General features: G+C 54.6%; 6 protein-coding genes across 6 annotated transcripts; 4 read left to right on the top strand and 2 right to left on the bottom strand.

Annotated features, from left to right (window-relative positions):
• Window positions 1-770: 770 nt before the first annotated feature.
• NCS54_00258500 (Hypothetical protein) lies at window positions 771-4280 on the top strand (the record flags this gene model as incomplete). The annotated part of the gene is made up of 1 exon (XM_053148181.1): window positions 771-4280. One exon carries the CDS (start codon window positions 771-773, stop codon window positions 4278-4280), a length of 3510 nt encoding a protein of 1169 aa, XP_053004156.1.
• A 984-nt stretch (window positions 4281-5264) lies between these two features.
• Window positions 5265-6659, top strand: NCS54_00258400 (Phosphomevalonate kinase; the record flags this gene model as incomplete). Its single annotated transcript, XM_053148180.1, has 2 exons — window positions 5265-5533; window positions 5597-6659. The coding sequence occupies 2 exons, from the start codon at window positions 5265-5267 to the stop codon at window positions 6657-6659; spliced, it is 1332 nt and encodes a 443-aa protein (XP_053004155.1).
• Window positions 6660-7069: 410 nt separating this feature from the next.
• On the bottom strand, window positions 7070-7594 carry NCS54_00258300 (Hypothetical protein; the record flags this gene model as incomplete). The annotated part of the gene is made up of 3 exons (XM_053148179.1): window positions 7070-7250; window positions 7305-7363; window positions 7418-7594. 3 exons carry the CDS (start codon window positions 7592-7594, stop codon window positions 7070-7072), a joined length of 417 nt encoding a protein of 138 aa, XP_053004154.1.
• A 1625-nt stretch (window positions 7595-9219) lies between these two features.
• On the bottom strand, window positions 9220-10798 carry NCS54_00258200 (Hypothetical protein; the record flags this gene model as incomplete). The annotated part of the gene is made up of 4 exons (XM_053148178.1): window positions 9220-9333; window positions 9409-9578; window positions 9629-10343; window positions 10394-10798. 4 exons carry the CDS (start codon window positions 10796-10798, stop codon window positions 9220-9222), a joined length of 1404 nt encoding a protein of 467 aa, XP_053004153.1.
• Window positions 10799-11492: 694 nt separating this feature from the next.
• On the top strand, window positions 11493-12494 carry NCS54_00258100 (18S rRNA factor 2; the record flags this gene model as incomplete). The annotated part of the gene is made up of 1 exon (XM_053148177.1): window positions 11493-12494. The coding sequence occupies one exon, from the start codon at window positions 11493-11495 to the stop codon at window positions 12492-12494; it is 1002 nt and encodes a 333-aa protein (XP_053004152.1).
• A 245-nt stretch (window positions 12495-12739) lies between these two features.
• Window positions 12740-14718, top strand: NCS54_00258000 (60S ribosomal export protein NMD3; the record flags this gene model as incomplete). The annotated part of the gene is made up of 3 exons (XM_053148176.1): window positions 12740-12742; window positions 13062-13147; window positions 13230-14718. 3 exons carry the CDS (start codon window positions 12740-12742, stop codon window positions 14716-14718), a joined length of 1578 nt encoding a protein of 525 aa, XP_053004151.1.
• Window positions 14719-14722: the final 4 nt, after the last annotated feature.

Below are 14722 nucleotides of genomic sequence, written 5' to 3'. Positions count from 1 at the left end.
CGGCCGGCGTCGTAGCGGTCTAGCCCACTGCGGAGGGAGCTCACCTTGGGTGGTGGCAGCGCGAGTCGCCCACTGTAAAGCTGTCGGTTGTAGGGCGGGTTTGAAGAAACTTCCCCACACTCGGCGACTCCCTCTTGCCTTCTGACGCATCCATTTTGTCGCAACCTCGATCGCAGCTGTCATTTACCGTGATAGGTACGTAGCTTTCTGTATCCACACCGCACCCTCAGGCAAAGAAAAAAAGGCAGCCGCCCCCCCGTCCCCGAGGCCCGGGTCCATGCCGAATCCCACATCCTCGTCCTCCACCAGCAGGTCAAACAATCCTAGACGAACACTTTTTTCTTCGATCTGCCTCCAGCCATTTCTTGGATTCTTTTCCTTCACATTTTTGCTCTTTCTTCCTCCCCTCTACAATTCCTTCCCTATTCTGGCCTGCGCGTTTGTTTGACGGCTTGGGAGCTGTCAAATGAACCTGCAATCGTTAATCATTTCTTCCCTCTAATGTAAGTGATTTTTCTTGTTGTGCATTCTCATTCTCCGCTGGTCCACCACACCACTTCCCTCTCCGCGCGCCCACCGAGATCTCATGGCCCGACCACGATCTCATAATCGTTCGACGTGATTCCGGCTTTTGCTCTTCCTCAGGCACAACACTCAATGGCGTTTCACTATACTCGAGACGCAGCTTCATTGCTTGCTTGCTTTCCCCTCTGGTTCCTCTTGCTGATGTAGAGGCTCCGCAGTCCTCTCCCCCGCCAGGCGTCTTCTAAATGCCCACCATATACTCCTCCCTTTACTCGAATTTCGTCCGTCAAGGATCAACATTCGCCAAGTCGATCACCACACACGGCTACGCTCAATCACTAGTTGCCGCCACTCACCCTCACGTCCTCAATTCGCAGAACCGACCAGTCTTTGTTCGACGAAAGACCAACCGCCTCGGCCGCTTCTCTAACCTCCAGCTTCACTCCGCCTTCCACACTGAGCGAACAGCAACCTCGGGCCTTCCCGCCGTTGAGCACCGTCCCGAGAACCATGGAGGTTTAGACGCCTACTTCGAGGCCTTGCAGCACCAGCAGGCCACCGGTGAAGTCGATGCCGAATGGACCCAATTCGACTTTCCTAAGCGCATTGAGTGGAAGCCCACCGCGGCCTCCATTCTCACCAAGGATAAGGCATCTGCCCAGGATGTTGAGCAGGCGTTGATCGAGGAGGAGGAGAGGTCCAACCTCTCCCTTGAGGACCAGGCGGCTCTTGCCCACATCGATGCTGCCCTCGAGCGAGAGATTGAGGCGCGAAGTCTTCAAGAGGCGGCTGAGAATGCCGTCGCTGCGGGACGACCAGCTTCTGCTCTTGACTTTGAGTCACGATCTCCTGTAGTTGAAAGGTCGCGAACTCCCGCGAGTGTCGCTCGCAGTGCCACCCCGCCGGCCGACCCTCAGTCACAGTCTTACGCCGACCACCTCCACAAGCTCGCTGAGGGTGGTCGATATGCTGAGATCCCGGCTGTCTTCGAGGCCATGCTGGCCACTGGCGTCCAGCCCATTGCTGGTGCTTACAACGCCCTCCTCCTGGCCGCTATTCACATCCCGATCAAGAAGATTGAGATTGTCTCCAAGGCTCTCGATGTCTACGCTGACATGCTCCGAAGGAGGGTGTCGCCTGATGCCGACACCTTCAACATTCTCGTTGGTCTTCTGGCCTCCCGATGCCTCGAGGTGGCCGAGCTGAAGGCTATCCTGGAGGACAAGCGTGCTCGATTCGGTGGAATGGATGAGCCTGGCAAGTTCATGCTTGGATCTCACGAGCTTGAGCATGCTATTCTCTGCGAGGACGACCGGCTCGATCTTGCCATCAAGCTGTTCGACACCTCGGTTGACACTGACGCTGCCGAGTACTCGGCCGAGACTTACCATCAGCTGATCACTGCCTGTGCAAAGGCTGGTCGCGTTGCCGATATGCTCCGTCTCTTCGAGCACATGGAGGCCAATCAGACTGTCCCCTTCGCAGCGGTCTTCCCCACCATGATCACTGCCTTTGCCTCGTCCGGCGACCTGATCAGTGCTGTCGAATGCTACAACGAGTACCGCAACCTGGCCATTGCTCACGATGAAGGACGCGATACCCTTCATGACCGACTCGATGCCGAGGTCTACGCCGCGGTCATCAACGCCTATGTGGTGACCGACAAGATTGAGGGTGCTATGAAGTTCTTCAAGAAGATTGTTGACGAGTATGGTGTTCGTGCTGCTGACATCAAGGATGCTTTGGTCACCACCGGCTTTGTCAAGGGTTTCATTACCCGAGGTATCTACCAGGAGGCCTTCCACTGGGCTCAGGCCGTAGAGGCCGAGTCTCGTGCGAAGGCCATGGGCGAGATTGCCACCATTGCCGCTGACAAGGATGACAAGGCTACCGCTGTCGCCGCCTACACCGGCATTCCTACCCACTTTGAGGATCTGGCCACTCCGGCGACCGCTCTTCTGGCCATGAGTGTGCGAGAGGGCGATGTCGCCAGTGCCACCAAGTACTGGCAGGCTCTCAGCAACCCTGAGATGCAGGCCACTTCTGCCTTCATTGAGCCCACCGCCATGTATGCTGTCGCTTTGATTGGCTCCGGTCAAGTGGCCGAGGGCCTGGCTCAGTCCGAGATGATGTTCCAGCGAATCCGGTCCTCAGTGTCCGATCCCCAGTCTCACCTTGCCGAAGAGATTGACGAGGGCGCCGAGTTTATCTCACGGTACATGGAAAGCCGAGGAATCACTGATCCTCGCGAAGCTGCTTCCCAGGTCTCGAGCTTCCCCCAGCAGAATTTGTCCGCCTCTCCCTTCCTGTCGACCCCCAGCGTTTCCAGCTTCGAGGATACTTACGACCCATACGCCCACAACACCGATTTCAAGGGTTCTTCCCTTATTGCTGACGATTTGGAGGGCAACCACGGCCGCAAGGGACCTCGTCTCAGTGATGCTCTCAACCGATTCCGAAACATGCGACGTGCTGGCCGACACCCCCGTTACATTACCTACGCCAAGCTGATCTCTGCTGCTGCCCGTGATGGCAAGATTGACCTGTGCCACGACATCCTCGCCATGGCCCGAACTGATATGCCTCTCATGCCCCAGTACGCTGTTGTCCGTTACGGTTGGTCCAGTATCCTCGATGCTATGGTCGGCGCTTGCCTGACCATGGGTAACCGAGGACGGGCTGAGCAGTTCCATCAGGAGCTTCTGGAAATGGGCGCTACACCTTCTGCTAACACTTTCGGTCTCTACATCACCACCCTCAAGGACTCGACCAAGACTTTCGACGAGGCTTCTGAGGCTGTCCGGATCTTCCACCGTGCCAAGGCTGAGGGTGTTGAGCCTAGCTCGTTCCTGTACAATGCTCTGATTGGCAAGCTTGGAAAGGCCCGCCGCATCGACGACTGCCTCTTCTACTTTGCTGAGATGAGGGCTCTTGGAATCAAGCCTACTTCGGTCACCTATGGTACCATTGTCAATGCTCTCTGCCGAGTGAGTGATGAGAAGTTTGCTGAGGAGCTGTTTGATGAGATGGAGGCCATGCCCAATTACAAGGCTCGCCCCGCTCCCTACAACAGCATGATGCAGTTCTTCCTCACCACCAAGCGTGACAAGTCCAAGGTTCTGGCTTACTACGAGCGCATGAAGGTCAAGGGAATTGCTCCCACTGCCCACACTTATAAGCTTCTGGTTGATACTCACGCTACTCTCGAGCCCGTCGATATGTCTGCGGCTGAGGAGGTGCTTGGCATGATCCGCACCTCTGGCCAGCGTGTCGAGCCTGTTCACTATGCCTCTCTCATCCACGCAAGGGGCTGTGTGATGCACGACATGGAAGGCGCCCGTAACATGTTTGATTCGGTTCTCAAGGAGGGTCTGGTTCCCGTCAGCGCCAGCCTGTATCAGGCTCTGTTCGAGGCTATGGTTGCCAACCACCAGGTTGCTGCTACCGAGTCTGTCCTGGAGCAGATGCGACGCAAGGGCGTTGAGCTCACCCCCTACATTGCCAACACTCTGATCCATGGCTGGGCCGCTGAGAAGAAGATTGAGAAGGCCCAGAGCATCTATGATACCGTCGGTCGGGAGAAGCGCGAGCCGAGCACATACGAAGCCATGACCCGGGCTTTCCTGGCTGTTGAGCAGCGGGAGCAAGCCAAGGGTGTCGTGGGTGAGATGCTCACGCGCGGCTACCCCAGCGCTGTCGTCAACAAGGTTCTCGAGCTTCTTGGTGGTGGCCAGGAGACTGCTACTGCCGAGTAAAGCATGTTTTTGTTGCATGATATCAGTGTGAATGGTTGTGGGACCGGGAATTGTTTTCTTTGTTGAATTGGCGCAATCTGCTTGATACCCCGTTGTACTGGTTGGAGGTTGGGTGGGTTTTTATTATCGGGGATATTGGGATGAAGTTCAAGAGGCTGGTGGCCCTCGAACTGGTTGACTGGAACGGCGTTTGGGGAAACAAAATGGGTCTTGATACGGAGCGTTGGCCTTTGAATGATTGGATTTGGGGCCGGACGTTCCCTGATAGAACATCACCACTCCAAGAAAGGGAAAACTACATGTCTGCAGCATGAATGGACCAAAAGAGCAGGGAACGAGGCAGGTCAGGTCAGGGGACAGGGGAAGGGAAGGGAAGGGAAGGGAAGGGAAGGGAACGGATAAAGGAGGCCACCTGGGAAGAATTGGTCAAGGGAAAGCAGAGCAAAGGGTCCTGCTGCTTGTACCAACAATATTTACGTATCTACCTATAAAGGAAGAAATGACAATGATCAAACAAGACAAGTCGTTTGCAAAGTGATGATGAGACTGATTGGAGATTGCAAAAGTTGAGGGGTGATGCTAAGTTCCTGTATGTAGGGACAATGACGTGAGGCTAGCATCATGATCGGGTCAAACAGTTGACTGGTAAAGAGTGAAGCCTTGCTGTTGTGTGTTCTGATTGGATCATAGTTGTGCCTTGGAAGAGAAGCAATGCTTAGGACATGGTCTGTCGGGACTTTGAGTGTGCTCAGATGACAGTGTGGGTCATGTGTGGAAACCTCTCACATGCACTGTACGAGTAGGAAGGAAGCTGATGAGATGAGGATGCCCCGCCAGGCGTCTACGATTCTTCCCGGACTATAAGTTAAAAGAGCTCACAACTCACGGAGCCATTAAGCGTCAGCCCCAATTGAACGTCTCGTCCTTCTCTTTGCCTCTCTCCATCGACTGTATAGATACATATATACGTACCTGCCGCCCAGCATGTCCACCCGCAACCCCACCGTCGCCGTGTCCGCCCCGGGCAAGGTCTTCCTGGCGGGCGGGTATCTGGTGCTCGACCAGCAGTACACGGCGTTTGTGTTTGGGCTGGACGCGCGCATCAACATCATCGCGAGCGAGATTCACACGACGCCTGGGGTGCAGCTGACCGAGATCGTCGTCGACAGCCCGCAGTTCCTCGAGGCGCAATGGAGGTACGGATACCACCTGGCTGAGGAGGGCGGCGGCATCAAGGTGACTCAATTGCAGGTGTAAGTGAGAGTCCTGGTAATTTAGCTGCTAAGAGATTCATCTCGTTGCTCACTCTTCTCTAGCGGGGCCAAGATCAACCCCAATCCCTTTGTCGAGACAACTCTCAGCTACGCACTCACCTACATTGACCGCGTCGCTGGCCAGCGGCCCACCCACAGCATGACGTCTGCCCGCCTCATCATCCTCGCGGACAATGACTACTACTCCCACTCGGAGGTCAAGGGCTCCAAGGGTGGCCGCTTCGCCAGGTTCCCCGTGACGCTGGGCGAGGCCAACAAGACGGGCCTGGGCTCGTCAGCTGCCCTCGTCACCTCGTTGACGGCGTCCCTCTTGGCTCACTACCTGCCCCGGGACCTCTTTGACATTGACTCGGACAAGGGCAGGCGGACGCTGCACAACCTGGCGCAGGCGGCTCACTGCGCTGCGCAGGGCAAGGTCGGGTCCGGCTTTGACGTGGCGACGGCCGTCTACGGGTCCTGCAGGTACAGGCGCTTCTCGCCGGCGACGCTGAGCAAGATTCCCGAGCCGGGAGCCGCCGGGTTCGCGGATGCGCTGGTGAAGCTGGTCGACGGTGAGTCCGAGTGGGATGTCGAGATCCTCAAGGACGCCGTCATCATGCCCAAGGGCGTGGTGCTGCGCATGTGCGATGTCGATTGCGGGAGCAAGACGGTCGGCATGGTCAAGAAGGTGCTGGCGTGGAAGGCCCAGAACCCGGAGGCGTCCAAGGAGCTCTGGGATGAGCTCCAGCAGAGGAACGAGCAGTTCATCGCCACGCTCAACGCTGGCGATGTCGAGCAGCTGCCGAGCAGAATCGCGGCGGTGAGGGAGCTGATCAGGAAGATGGGCGACGCGAGCGAGGTGCCCATCGAGCCCGAGAGCCAGACGGAGCTCATTGACGGCCTAAGCACCGTCGAGGGCGTCTACGGCGGCGTTGTCCCGGGTGCTGGTGGCTTCGACGCCGTGGCACTACTGATGAGGGACGACGAGGAGACCAAGCAACGGGTCGAGGAGTTTCTGAAGCGGTGGGCTCAGGACAAGGGCACCAAGGTCAAGCTCCTGGCGGTCAAGGGTGAGATGCAAGGTGTCCGATCCGAGAGCCTCGACGTGTACGCAGGCTGGGTCTGAAAGCAGAGCTGACGTGGAGGAGTCATGTTGGTCTGACTGAAGAAAAAGAGAGAGGTCAAGTCTCAGAAGCCGAAATGAAACATTGTTGCCTTGGTGTTCTCACCACGTTTCATTCACATTCCAGGTGATGGCTTGAATAGGTAAAAGCAGAAATTACATTATACTCCAGGTATGATGGGCAAGTAACACATTTTCGCCTTCCTTCCTTTCCTTTCCGTGCCTTTGTTTGTTTTGAGATGCGGATCCCAGGCATCCATATCCGTATCCATCTAGTTTATATCGTACAAGGGGATCCATGCTACCTGCAGTTGTCAAATACGTGTTCCCAAACCAACAGTGACGCCCCCCATTCTTTAAAAAGCAACAAATAACAAACAATAACAACACGATCCTGCTGAGGCTGTGTCTCTTCACTGCAGGCTCTCGGTCGACGAGACAGAGTTGGACGTGAGGACCGACTTGATGGGAGGTCGGACCGGGTGGGAAAAGAGGCTCGACGTCGAGACGGGAGAGCGAGGGGCTCGAGGGGGGGTGCATGGGTCTGCGATGCCGATGCGGCTGGCGGCCTCTTTTTCACGGAGCATGACGAGTCTAGATGTGAATGTTAGAGATGAAGATGTGATGTTGTGTATTGTGTATGCTTACTGCTCCTCGGACAGACCTGGCAGATGGACGGGGTTCTTTTCAAAGTTGAACGGTTCAGACTAACAAGAACAGTCAGTAACACGACATCATCAAGTCCAAGCTAAAAGGCTCACAATCTGCATCGTCCTCTTCTCCTTTCGCCGCCGAACAATAGCGTGAACACGCGAGCAAAGGGTCTGAAGATCGTCCGACACGTGCATCTTGGCTCTAACAGTTCGAAGGCGTGTAAAGGGTAGTTGAAAGCACCGGGGGTCTCTTTCCGGTGAAGAGGCGAGCACTGCGGATCCCATCAAGGTCTGATGTGTCGTAGTTCTTCTAGAAGGTCGAAGAGAAGGATTGTGTTTGCTCTTATACAGACGAGAACATCTGCCTGCAGACTTCTGGGGAGGAGGAATTCTCGATCGACGGGAAGAGGCTGGACGTTCTAGAGCCGGCGAGAAAGAAGCAAAATCGAAGTGATGTGTGTGTCTTGACGCACAGGTTCAATAGAAGAGACCAGCTGAGAAGTGGATGAAAGAAGCAAGTTGGTTGTTTGTTTATAATTTGACAGCAAGGCGGGAAAGACGGCAATAACAAACTTCTAGACTCGCTTCTAGAGAAGACAAAGAAAAGAGAGAGGTCGAGAGGAGAAACCCGGCACGCGGCTCGAGGGGGTTGGCGGGTATTTGATAAGAGAGACAAAGAAGTTTGGTGGGGAGTGAGTGAGTGAGTGGAGAGACTGTGTAGAGAGGAGAGTCAAAAAGTCCAAGACACGGGAAGTGGGAATGAAAGAGAGAGTGTGTGTGAGTGAGAAAAATGAGTGACAAGAATCCTTTTCTACACGAGAGAGAGAGAGAGAAAGATTTTTTAAATAAACAAATAAAAAAAAGGAAAAACCCTTTGACTCTAGAGTGCAAAATGCCAACTCATATAAAACCAAGACTTTGAAAGGATCGTCCTCGTAGAGATTGGCTGCCAACATCCCAAAACGCCGGGAGCAGGGGGCAGAGCGACAAATCTTTCTGGAATGAATCCGACGCACTGGAATTCCAACCGCCTCCAGGGGCCGTCAAAGTCCCCTTTTTCATCTCTCTCGCTTTTATTGACGAGTCCACACAGCTGGCTGTCTCACTTCTCGCCCTTCAGCTGAGACAAGGCGCAAGTGCACACGCAACGCACGGTTGCGGGACATGACCGTGAACAACAAGTCGAGTGCGCTTACGAGAGCTAGAGCTGGAGCTGTCACAGGGAGGCCGCTGCAAGAAATAGCTTAGATTCGGTACCTGAGCCATGGATCCATGTCTTGGACCTACCGACAGGTGGCAGGGAGTCAGTTAGTGTATGCGTGTCACACGAGGGAGGGCGGCGCATCGCTAATCGCGGAGCTACCCATGATCTATAACCTGTCAAAAGGATGAATTATGCAACCGAACCATCATCATTGATCAATCTTTTCGTGTCGTGATAGTTTACTACCTTGGCCAAGGGAATGGGCCATCAATGTCGTCACTCGCCGCCTCCACACCAACCGTACCACTCCGTGACGGCATGTCGCAGATTGCTCGACACACCAACGTGCCGAATGCGGCAATGTCATCCTGAGTAGCTTTGGCTGCGAGAGAGAAGAACTTTCTCGTTGAAAACGTCTCACACAAATCGCTCTCTGGCGAGACGCGTCTCAGAGACAGTCGCCAAGCCATCCATTATCATATGCATGCATTCTGCTCGACGCTCACAGAAAAGAGACTCATCATCAACCGAATTGTGAACCGTGGTCTCATATCATTTCGTACTCTTTCTCCATTTGCTTATTTGCTTGCTTGCAGTTGACACGCCCTCTGAATCAATTCAAGGCCGCGTTCGTCTCATTCATCCGAGTCACATGTCTAACCGCCCCTTCTGTCACTGATCCGTTCCCAAACAAAAAGCATATCCTCTATTTCGGATAATCCTTGAGGTGGTAGCTCTTGAGCTTCACAAACTGGTCAAAACCGAATCGGCTAAGGGTCTGTCCCTTGCCTGAGTTCTTCCATCCTGTCCACGCAAGGTCCTGTTGTCAATTAGCAAATGAATCCATCAATACGTTCCCACCGGCACTCCCTGCGCTAGGGAGAAGAAAACTTACCGGGCTCGGGTAATCGCAACGGTTGACAAAGACGGTACCCGCCTCCACTTCCTCGGCAAGCTCGTATCCCTTGTCCGTGTCCTTGGTCCAGATGCTGGCTGTGAGTCCAAACTCGCTGTCATTCATGAGCTTGACGGCCTCCTCGTCACTCTTGACCCTCATAACGGGGACTGTAGCATCGTTAGTACAGGGTACCTCAAGATGGACCGCAAGAATTTACTGATTGGGGCAAACGACTCCTCCGTCATGACCCGCATGCTGTGGTCGACGCCCGTGAGCAGGGTGGGTTTCACAAAGTTGCCCTTGGCAGGCGGGTTGCTAAAGGTGTCGTTCTCGGGTGTCGCATCCTTGGCACCATTGGCGATGGCGTCCTTGATGTGGTCCTCGGCAGTCTGCTTGGATCGCTTCGAGATGACAGGGCCGATCTGAGTCTCCTTGGAGAATGGGTCACCCAGCTTGTAGCTCTTGAGCACATTCTGCACCGCCTCGACGAACTTGTCGTGGATCTTCTCGTCCACGTACACACGCTCAAGAGAGCAGCAGCTCTGTCCCGAGTTAAAGATTGCGCCGTCGACAATCTCGGCAGCAGCCCAGTCAATGTCGACATCTGATCGAACATATGCCGGATCCTTGCCGCCCAACTCCAGACCGACACCCACAATTCGGTCAGAAGCTGCCTTCTGAACTGCGAGTCCTCCCGCAACCGAGCCAGTGAAGCAGACCAGGGAGATCTTGGGATCTCTCACGATAGTCTCCATAAGGCTGGGGGATCCAGAGTGGAAGTACTGGCAGACACCATCAGGGAGGCCTGACTCCTTGAGGATCTCGGCAACTCGCTCCACGATGGTGGGTGTCTGAGGTGAGGGCTTCAAGATCACACTGCAGCCCGCGAGCAGAGCAGGAACCAGTGAGTTGACCAAAATGAGGTAAGGATACTAGATCGGGTTAACAAGATGATCAACATGGTGATGGGGCTAGCACGTACATTCCAGGCAAAGATGATGAGCACGGGACCGACAGGAACCTTTCTGATGAAACGCTTGAAGCCCTTCTCGGCCTCACCGTCGGTATCCTGCAGGGCCTCGTCGCTAATCTTGAGGAGATACTCGCCACGCTTAACAGCTGTGGCAACCTCTCCGGGAGTGTACGAGATGGGACGTCCCATCTGCACGGTAAGCTCCTCGCCGAGCTCATCCTTCTTCGCCAACAGGCCGTCCAGGAATTTGCGGACGATCTGCTGTCGCTCCTTCAGCGTTGTCTTGCGGTAGCTCTCAAAGGCCTCGGTGGCGACCTTGGGGAGGGTCTCAAGATCAACCGCAGAGGCACCATTCCTGGTGAGGATGGCCTCGTTGGTGTTGGGGGAGATTGTGGTGATGACTTCGACAGACATTATGAGAAACTTGATTGAGGGACTAAGAGAAGAAGAGGGTTCAAGGTTGAAGCCTTGTAGAGAGACTGGACTATCTCGCTTGGAGGTTGAAGAGTGGAGTATTTGAGTTGGAGATGCCTCACTCACTCATCAGTGAATGACGGCGGCAGGCGGCTCGCGGCTCGCGGTCCAGTCCATTGATTGATTGCTCCTGCCCCACGTAACCCATCCGAAACCCGACGTCGGCCGCAGCCAAGGTCATTCATCACTCACCAACCCCGCTATCACTGCCCTCATGATAAGGCGAGAGAGGGAGAACTGGCTGCCGCGGTACGCCCTTCCATAAAAAGAAACCTGCATCAGATCGGGACTGGGATGAAATGCCGGGGAGTCAGTGCTTTGCTCTACCTAGCTGGCCTAAAATTTACTACATGTCTATGATAGAGCTAGCTATTCGCCGCCCAGCCAAGAACTTGTCACACTTGGCCAACATCAATAACAATTATCTGTAGCTAGAGGCGATGCCTCCAAAATTAAACTCCAATTCGCCTTAAGCAGTACAATTATCAACTCGGTATCCTGAGCTTCCCCTCACAATCGGTGACGTCGTTCAAAGACCCCTCCAAGTCACATGACCCTTCACCTCAATGGATGACCCAGGGATGGCTTATCTTATCAGCCATTTTTTTTCCTAGATCCCCAGCCTCAGGGTCTGATGCTCTGGAGTTCGCGACAAACCAATTGGCACTTCAACATGGCGCCAGAAAAGAAGAACGACTTTCTCGACACCGCCGACAGCGACGAGGAGAACGATGTCGGTTACAACTCTGAAGATGAAGTGACAAAGGGCGGCCACACCGCCAAGCGACGGAAACTCGACTCGGACGATGAGGACGACCTGGGTAGCGACGTTGATCGCGATGCCAGCGACAACGAGGACGATGTGGCCGAGGGAGGTGCAGACCTAAAGGAGGATGAGGAAACCAAAGACGAACCCAAAAAGTCAAAACGCAAATCAAAAGACTCGCTATCGACAGAACTGCCCGACATCACAAAGCCCCTAACAAAGAAGAACCTCGTCGCATCAGAGGCCGCAATCAAAAAGTCTGGTGTCGTCTACCTCTCCCGCATCCCGCCCTTCATGAAGCCCGTCAAGCTTCGTTCCCTCCTCGAGCCTTACGGCACTATCAACCGCATCTTCCTGGCCCCCGAGGACCCTGCGTCGCACGCCCGCCGCGTCCGCGCCGGCGGCAACAAGAAGCGCTCCTACACTGAGGGCTGGGTCGAGTTTGTAAACAAGAAGGATGCCAAGGCCGTCTGCGAGCTGCTCAACGCGCGCACCATCGGCGGCAAGAAGGGCAGCTACTACCGCGACGACCTGTGGAACCTGCTCTACCTCAAGGGCTTCAAGTGGCACAACCTGACGGAGCAGATCGCCACCGAGAACGCCGAGCGCACCAGCCGCATGAGGGCTGAGATCAGTAAGACGACGCGCGAGAACAAGGAGTTTGTCAGGAACGTCGAGAAGGCCAAGATGCTCGACGGCATGGAGGCCAAGGCAAAGGCAAAGAAGAGGAAGGCTGGTGTCGAGGAGCAGGGCGAGGACGAAGTGCGGCAGGTCAAGAGGTCTTTCAAGCAGGTCCCGCTGGCCAAGAAGAGGACGGAAGTGGAAGAACAGCCAGCAGAGGTGGCGAGAGTATTAAGCAAGATTTTTTAATAATCAGCCAGTTTTTGAGACTTTTCTATAAGGAGTACAGGACAGTTAACTTGGGCCATATAAAACTAGCATTGCAGAAGTATATGGATTTCCAACGCCTTCAACTCGAATCACACCAAATTAAGTTGAGCTCAAGAGGTATCTAGTTAATGGGTGGTTGCCAGATTGACTTATCTCCTACCCTAGGAGATGAGGAACTCACATTTCAGAGTTATATGAAACAACATAACTTACCCAGTCACAAAATGGTAAACATAAGCATCATTACCATCCCCCATGCTTCCAATCATCATAGGCACATGCTTAGATGTTTAACATGCATGTGTAGCCTAACAAGTCGAATATATCTAAGGCTATTGGTAACCACAACCAAAGAAAAATACCCCACTTTCCCAAAAAAGCATCGCCAAAAAATCGCCTCCCGGCAGGAGGGGCAACAATTTTTCAGCAAAAAAATCATGGCCGATAAGGCGCCCGCAGCGCTTATCAACCAATTTTCCCACTCTTTCCTGAGAGTCACGAACTCGTCCATCTTGAAACAAATCAACAAAAGTCATCCATCACCAGAGACATCGTTTGCCCAACATGTCGATGGATCTTGATGACCAGCCTATTTCCATCGCCCCTGTCTCTCAGCAGCAGGGCGCTGCGACGTGAGTGTGCCCTCATTCCCATCCCATCCATCACCCCGCACACATGCGCAAAGAGAAAGACGGACGACTAACTAGACTTCAGTATTCTCTGCTGCAACTGCGGCGCCCCCATCGATGGAACGACTTCCGCCGGCGCTCTCTGCTACGACTGCATCAAGCTCACCGTCGACATTTCCCAGGGCGTCCAGCGCGAGGCCACCCTCAACTTCTGCCGAGACTGCGACCGATGGCTCATGCCCCCCACCAGCTGGATCGTGGCCGCCCCCGAGTCCCGAGAGCTGCTGGCCCTGTGCCTCAAGAAGCTGCGCGGCCTAAACAAGGTCCGCATCGTCGACGCTAGCTTTGTCTGGACCGAGCCGCACTCGCGCCGTATCAAGGTCAAGCTCACTATCCAGGACGCCGTCCAGGATGGCATGCTCCTCCAGCAGAGCTTCGAGGTGGTCTATGTCGTGGCCTACCAGCAGTGCCCCGAGTGCGCCAAGTCGTACACGGCCAACGTCTGGCGAGCTGCCGTCCAGGTCCGACAAAAGGTCCTCCACAAGCGAACCTTTTTGTTCCTCGAGCAGCTGATCATGAAGCACGGCGCCCACCGGGATACCCTCAACATCAAGGAGGCCAAGGACGGCATCGACTTTTTCTTTTCCCAGAAGAACCAGGCTGAGAAGTTTATTGATTTCCTCAACTCTGTTGTTCCCGTCAAGGTGAAGGCGTCTCAGGAGCTCATCTCTCACGATGTCCACACCTCCAAGACGTCCTACAAGTTCACATACTCGGCCGAGTTGGTGCCTATATGCAAAGACGACTTGGTCGCCATGCCCATCAAGATGGCCAAGCAGAACGGCAACGTCTCTCCCCTCCTCCTCTGCCACAGGATCGGCACCTCGGTCTACCTTCTGGACCCCCAGACCCTTCAGACATGCGACGTCAGCTCACCAATCTACTGGCGTGCTCCTTTCCTGTCTCTCGCCGATACACATGAGCTCGTCGAGTTCATCGTTATGGATATCGAGCCTACCATGACTCAGAAGGGCAAGTGGACGCTTGCCGAAGCCACAGTTGCCCGAGCCTCTGATCTCGGCCACAACGACCGAACATATTTCACAAGGACACACCTAGGCCGGCTCCTCCAGCCTGGTGACTCGGCCATGGGTTACCTACTGTCCGGTACCGTCTTCAACAACACAGAATACGAGGCTATCGAGGCCTCCAACCAGTATGGGTCGACAATTCCCGACGTGGTGCTGGTCAAGAAGCACTATCCCCGCCGCCGGAAGAACCGCAAGAGAAACTGGAAGCTCAAGCGCATGGACAAGGACGAGGGCGAGCTTCTTCCCAAGAAGGCCGACCAGGACCGCATGGACCGAGAGTACGAGCAGTTCTTGCGGGATGTGGAGGAGGACGAGGAGCTCCGTGCTACGCTCGCCTTGTACAAGTCTAAGAAGAAGACAGAGGAGGAGATGAGCATAGCAGAGACGGAGGAGGGTGATGATGAGGCGCCGCATGTGGATATGGATGAGTTGCTGGACGACTTTGATGAGCTTACGATGGAGGATCGGCAAATGCATGGTTAGGACT

The sequence above is a fragment of the Fusarium falciforme genome, chromosome 2 (genome assembly GCF_026873545.1).
Source record: "Fusarium falciforme chromosome 2, complete sequence".
Lineage (NCBI taxonomy): Eukaryota > Fungi > Ascomycota > Sordariomycetes > Hypocreales > Nectriaceae > Fusarium > Fusarium falciforme.
Note: the sequence above shows the minus strand (reverse complement) of the source record. Positions and strands in the feature narration are given on the sequence as shown.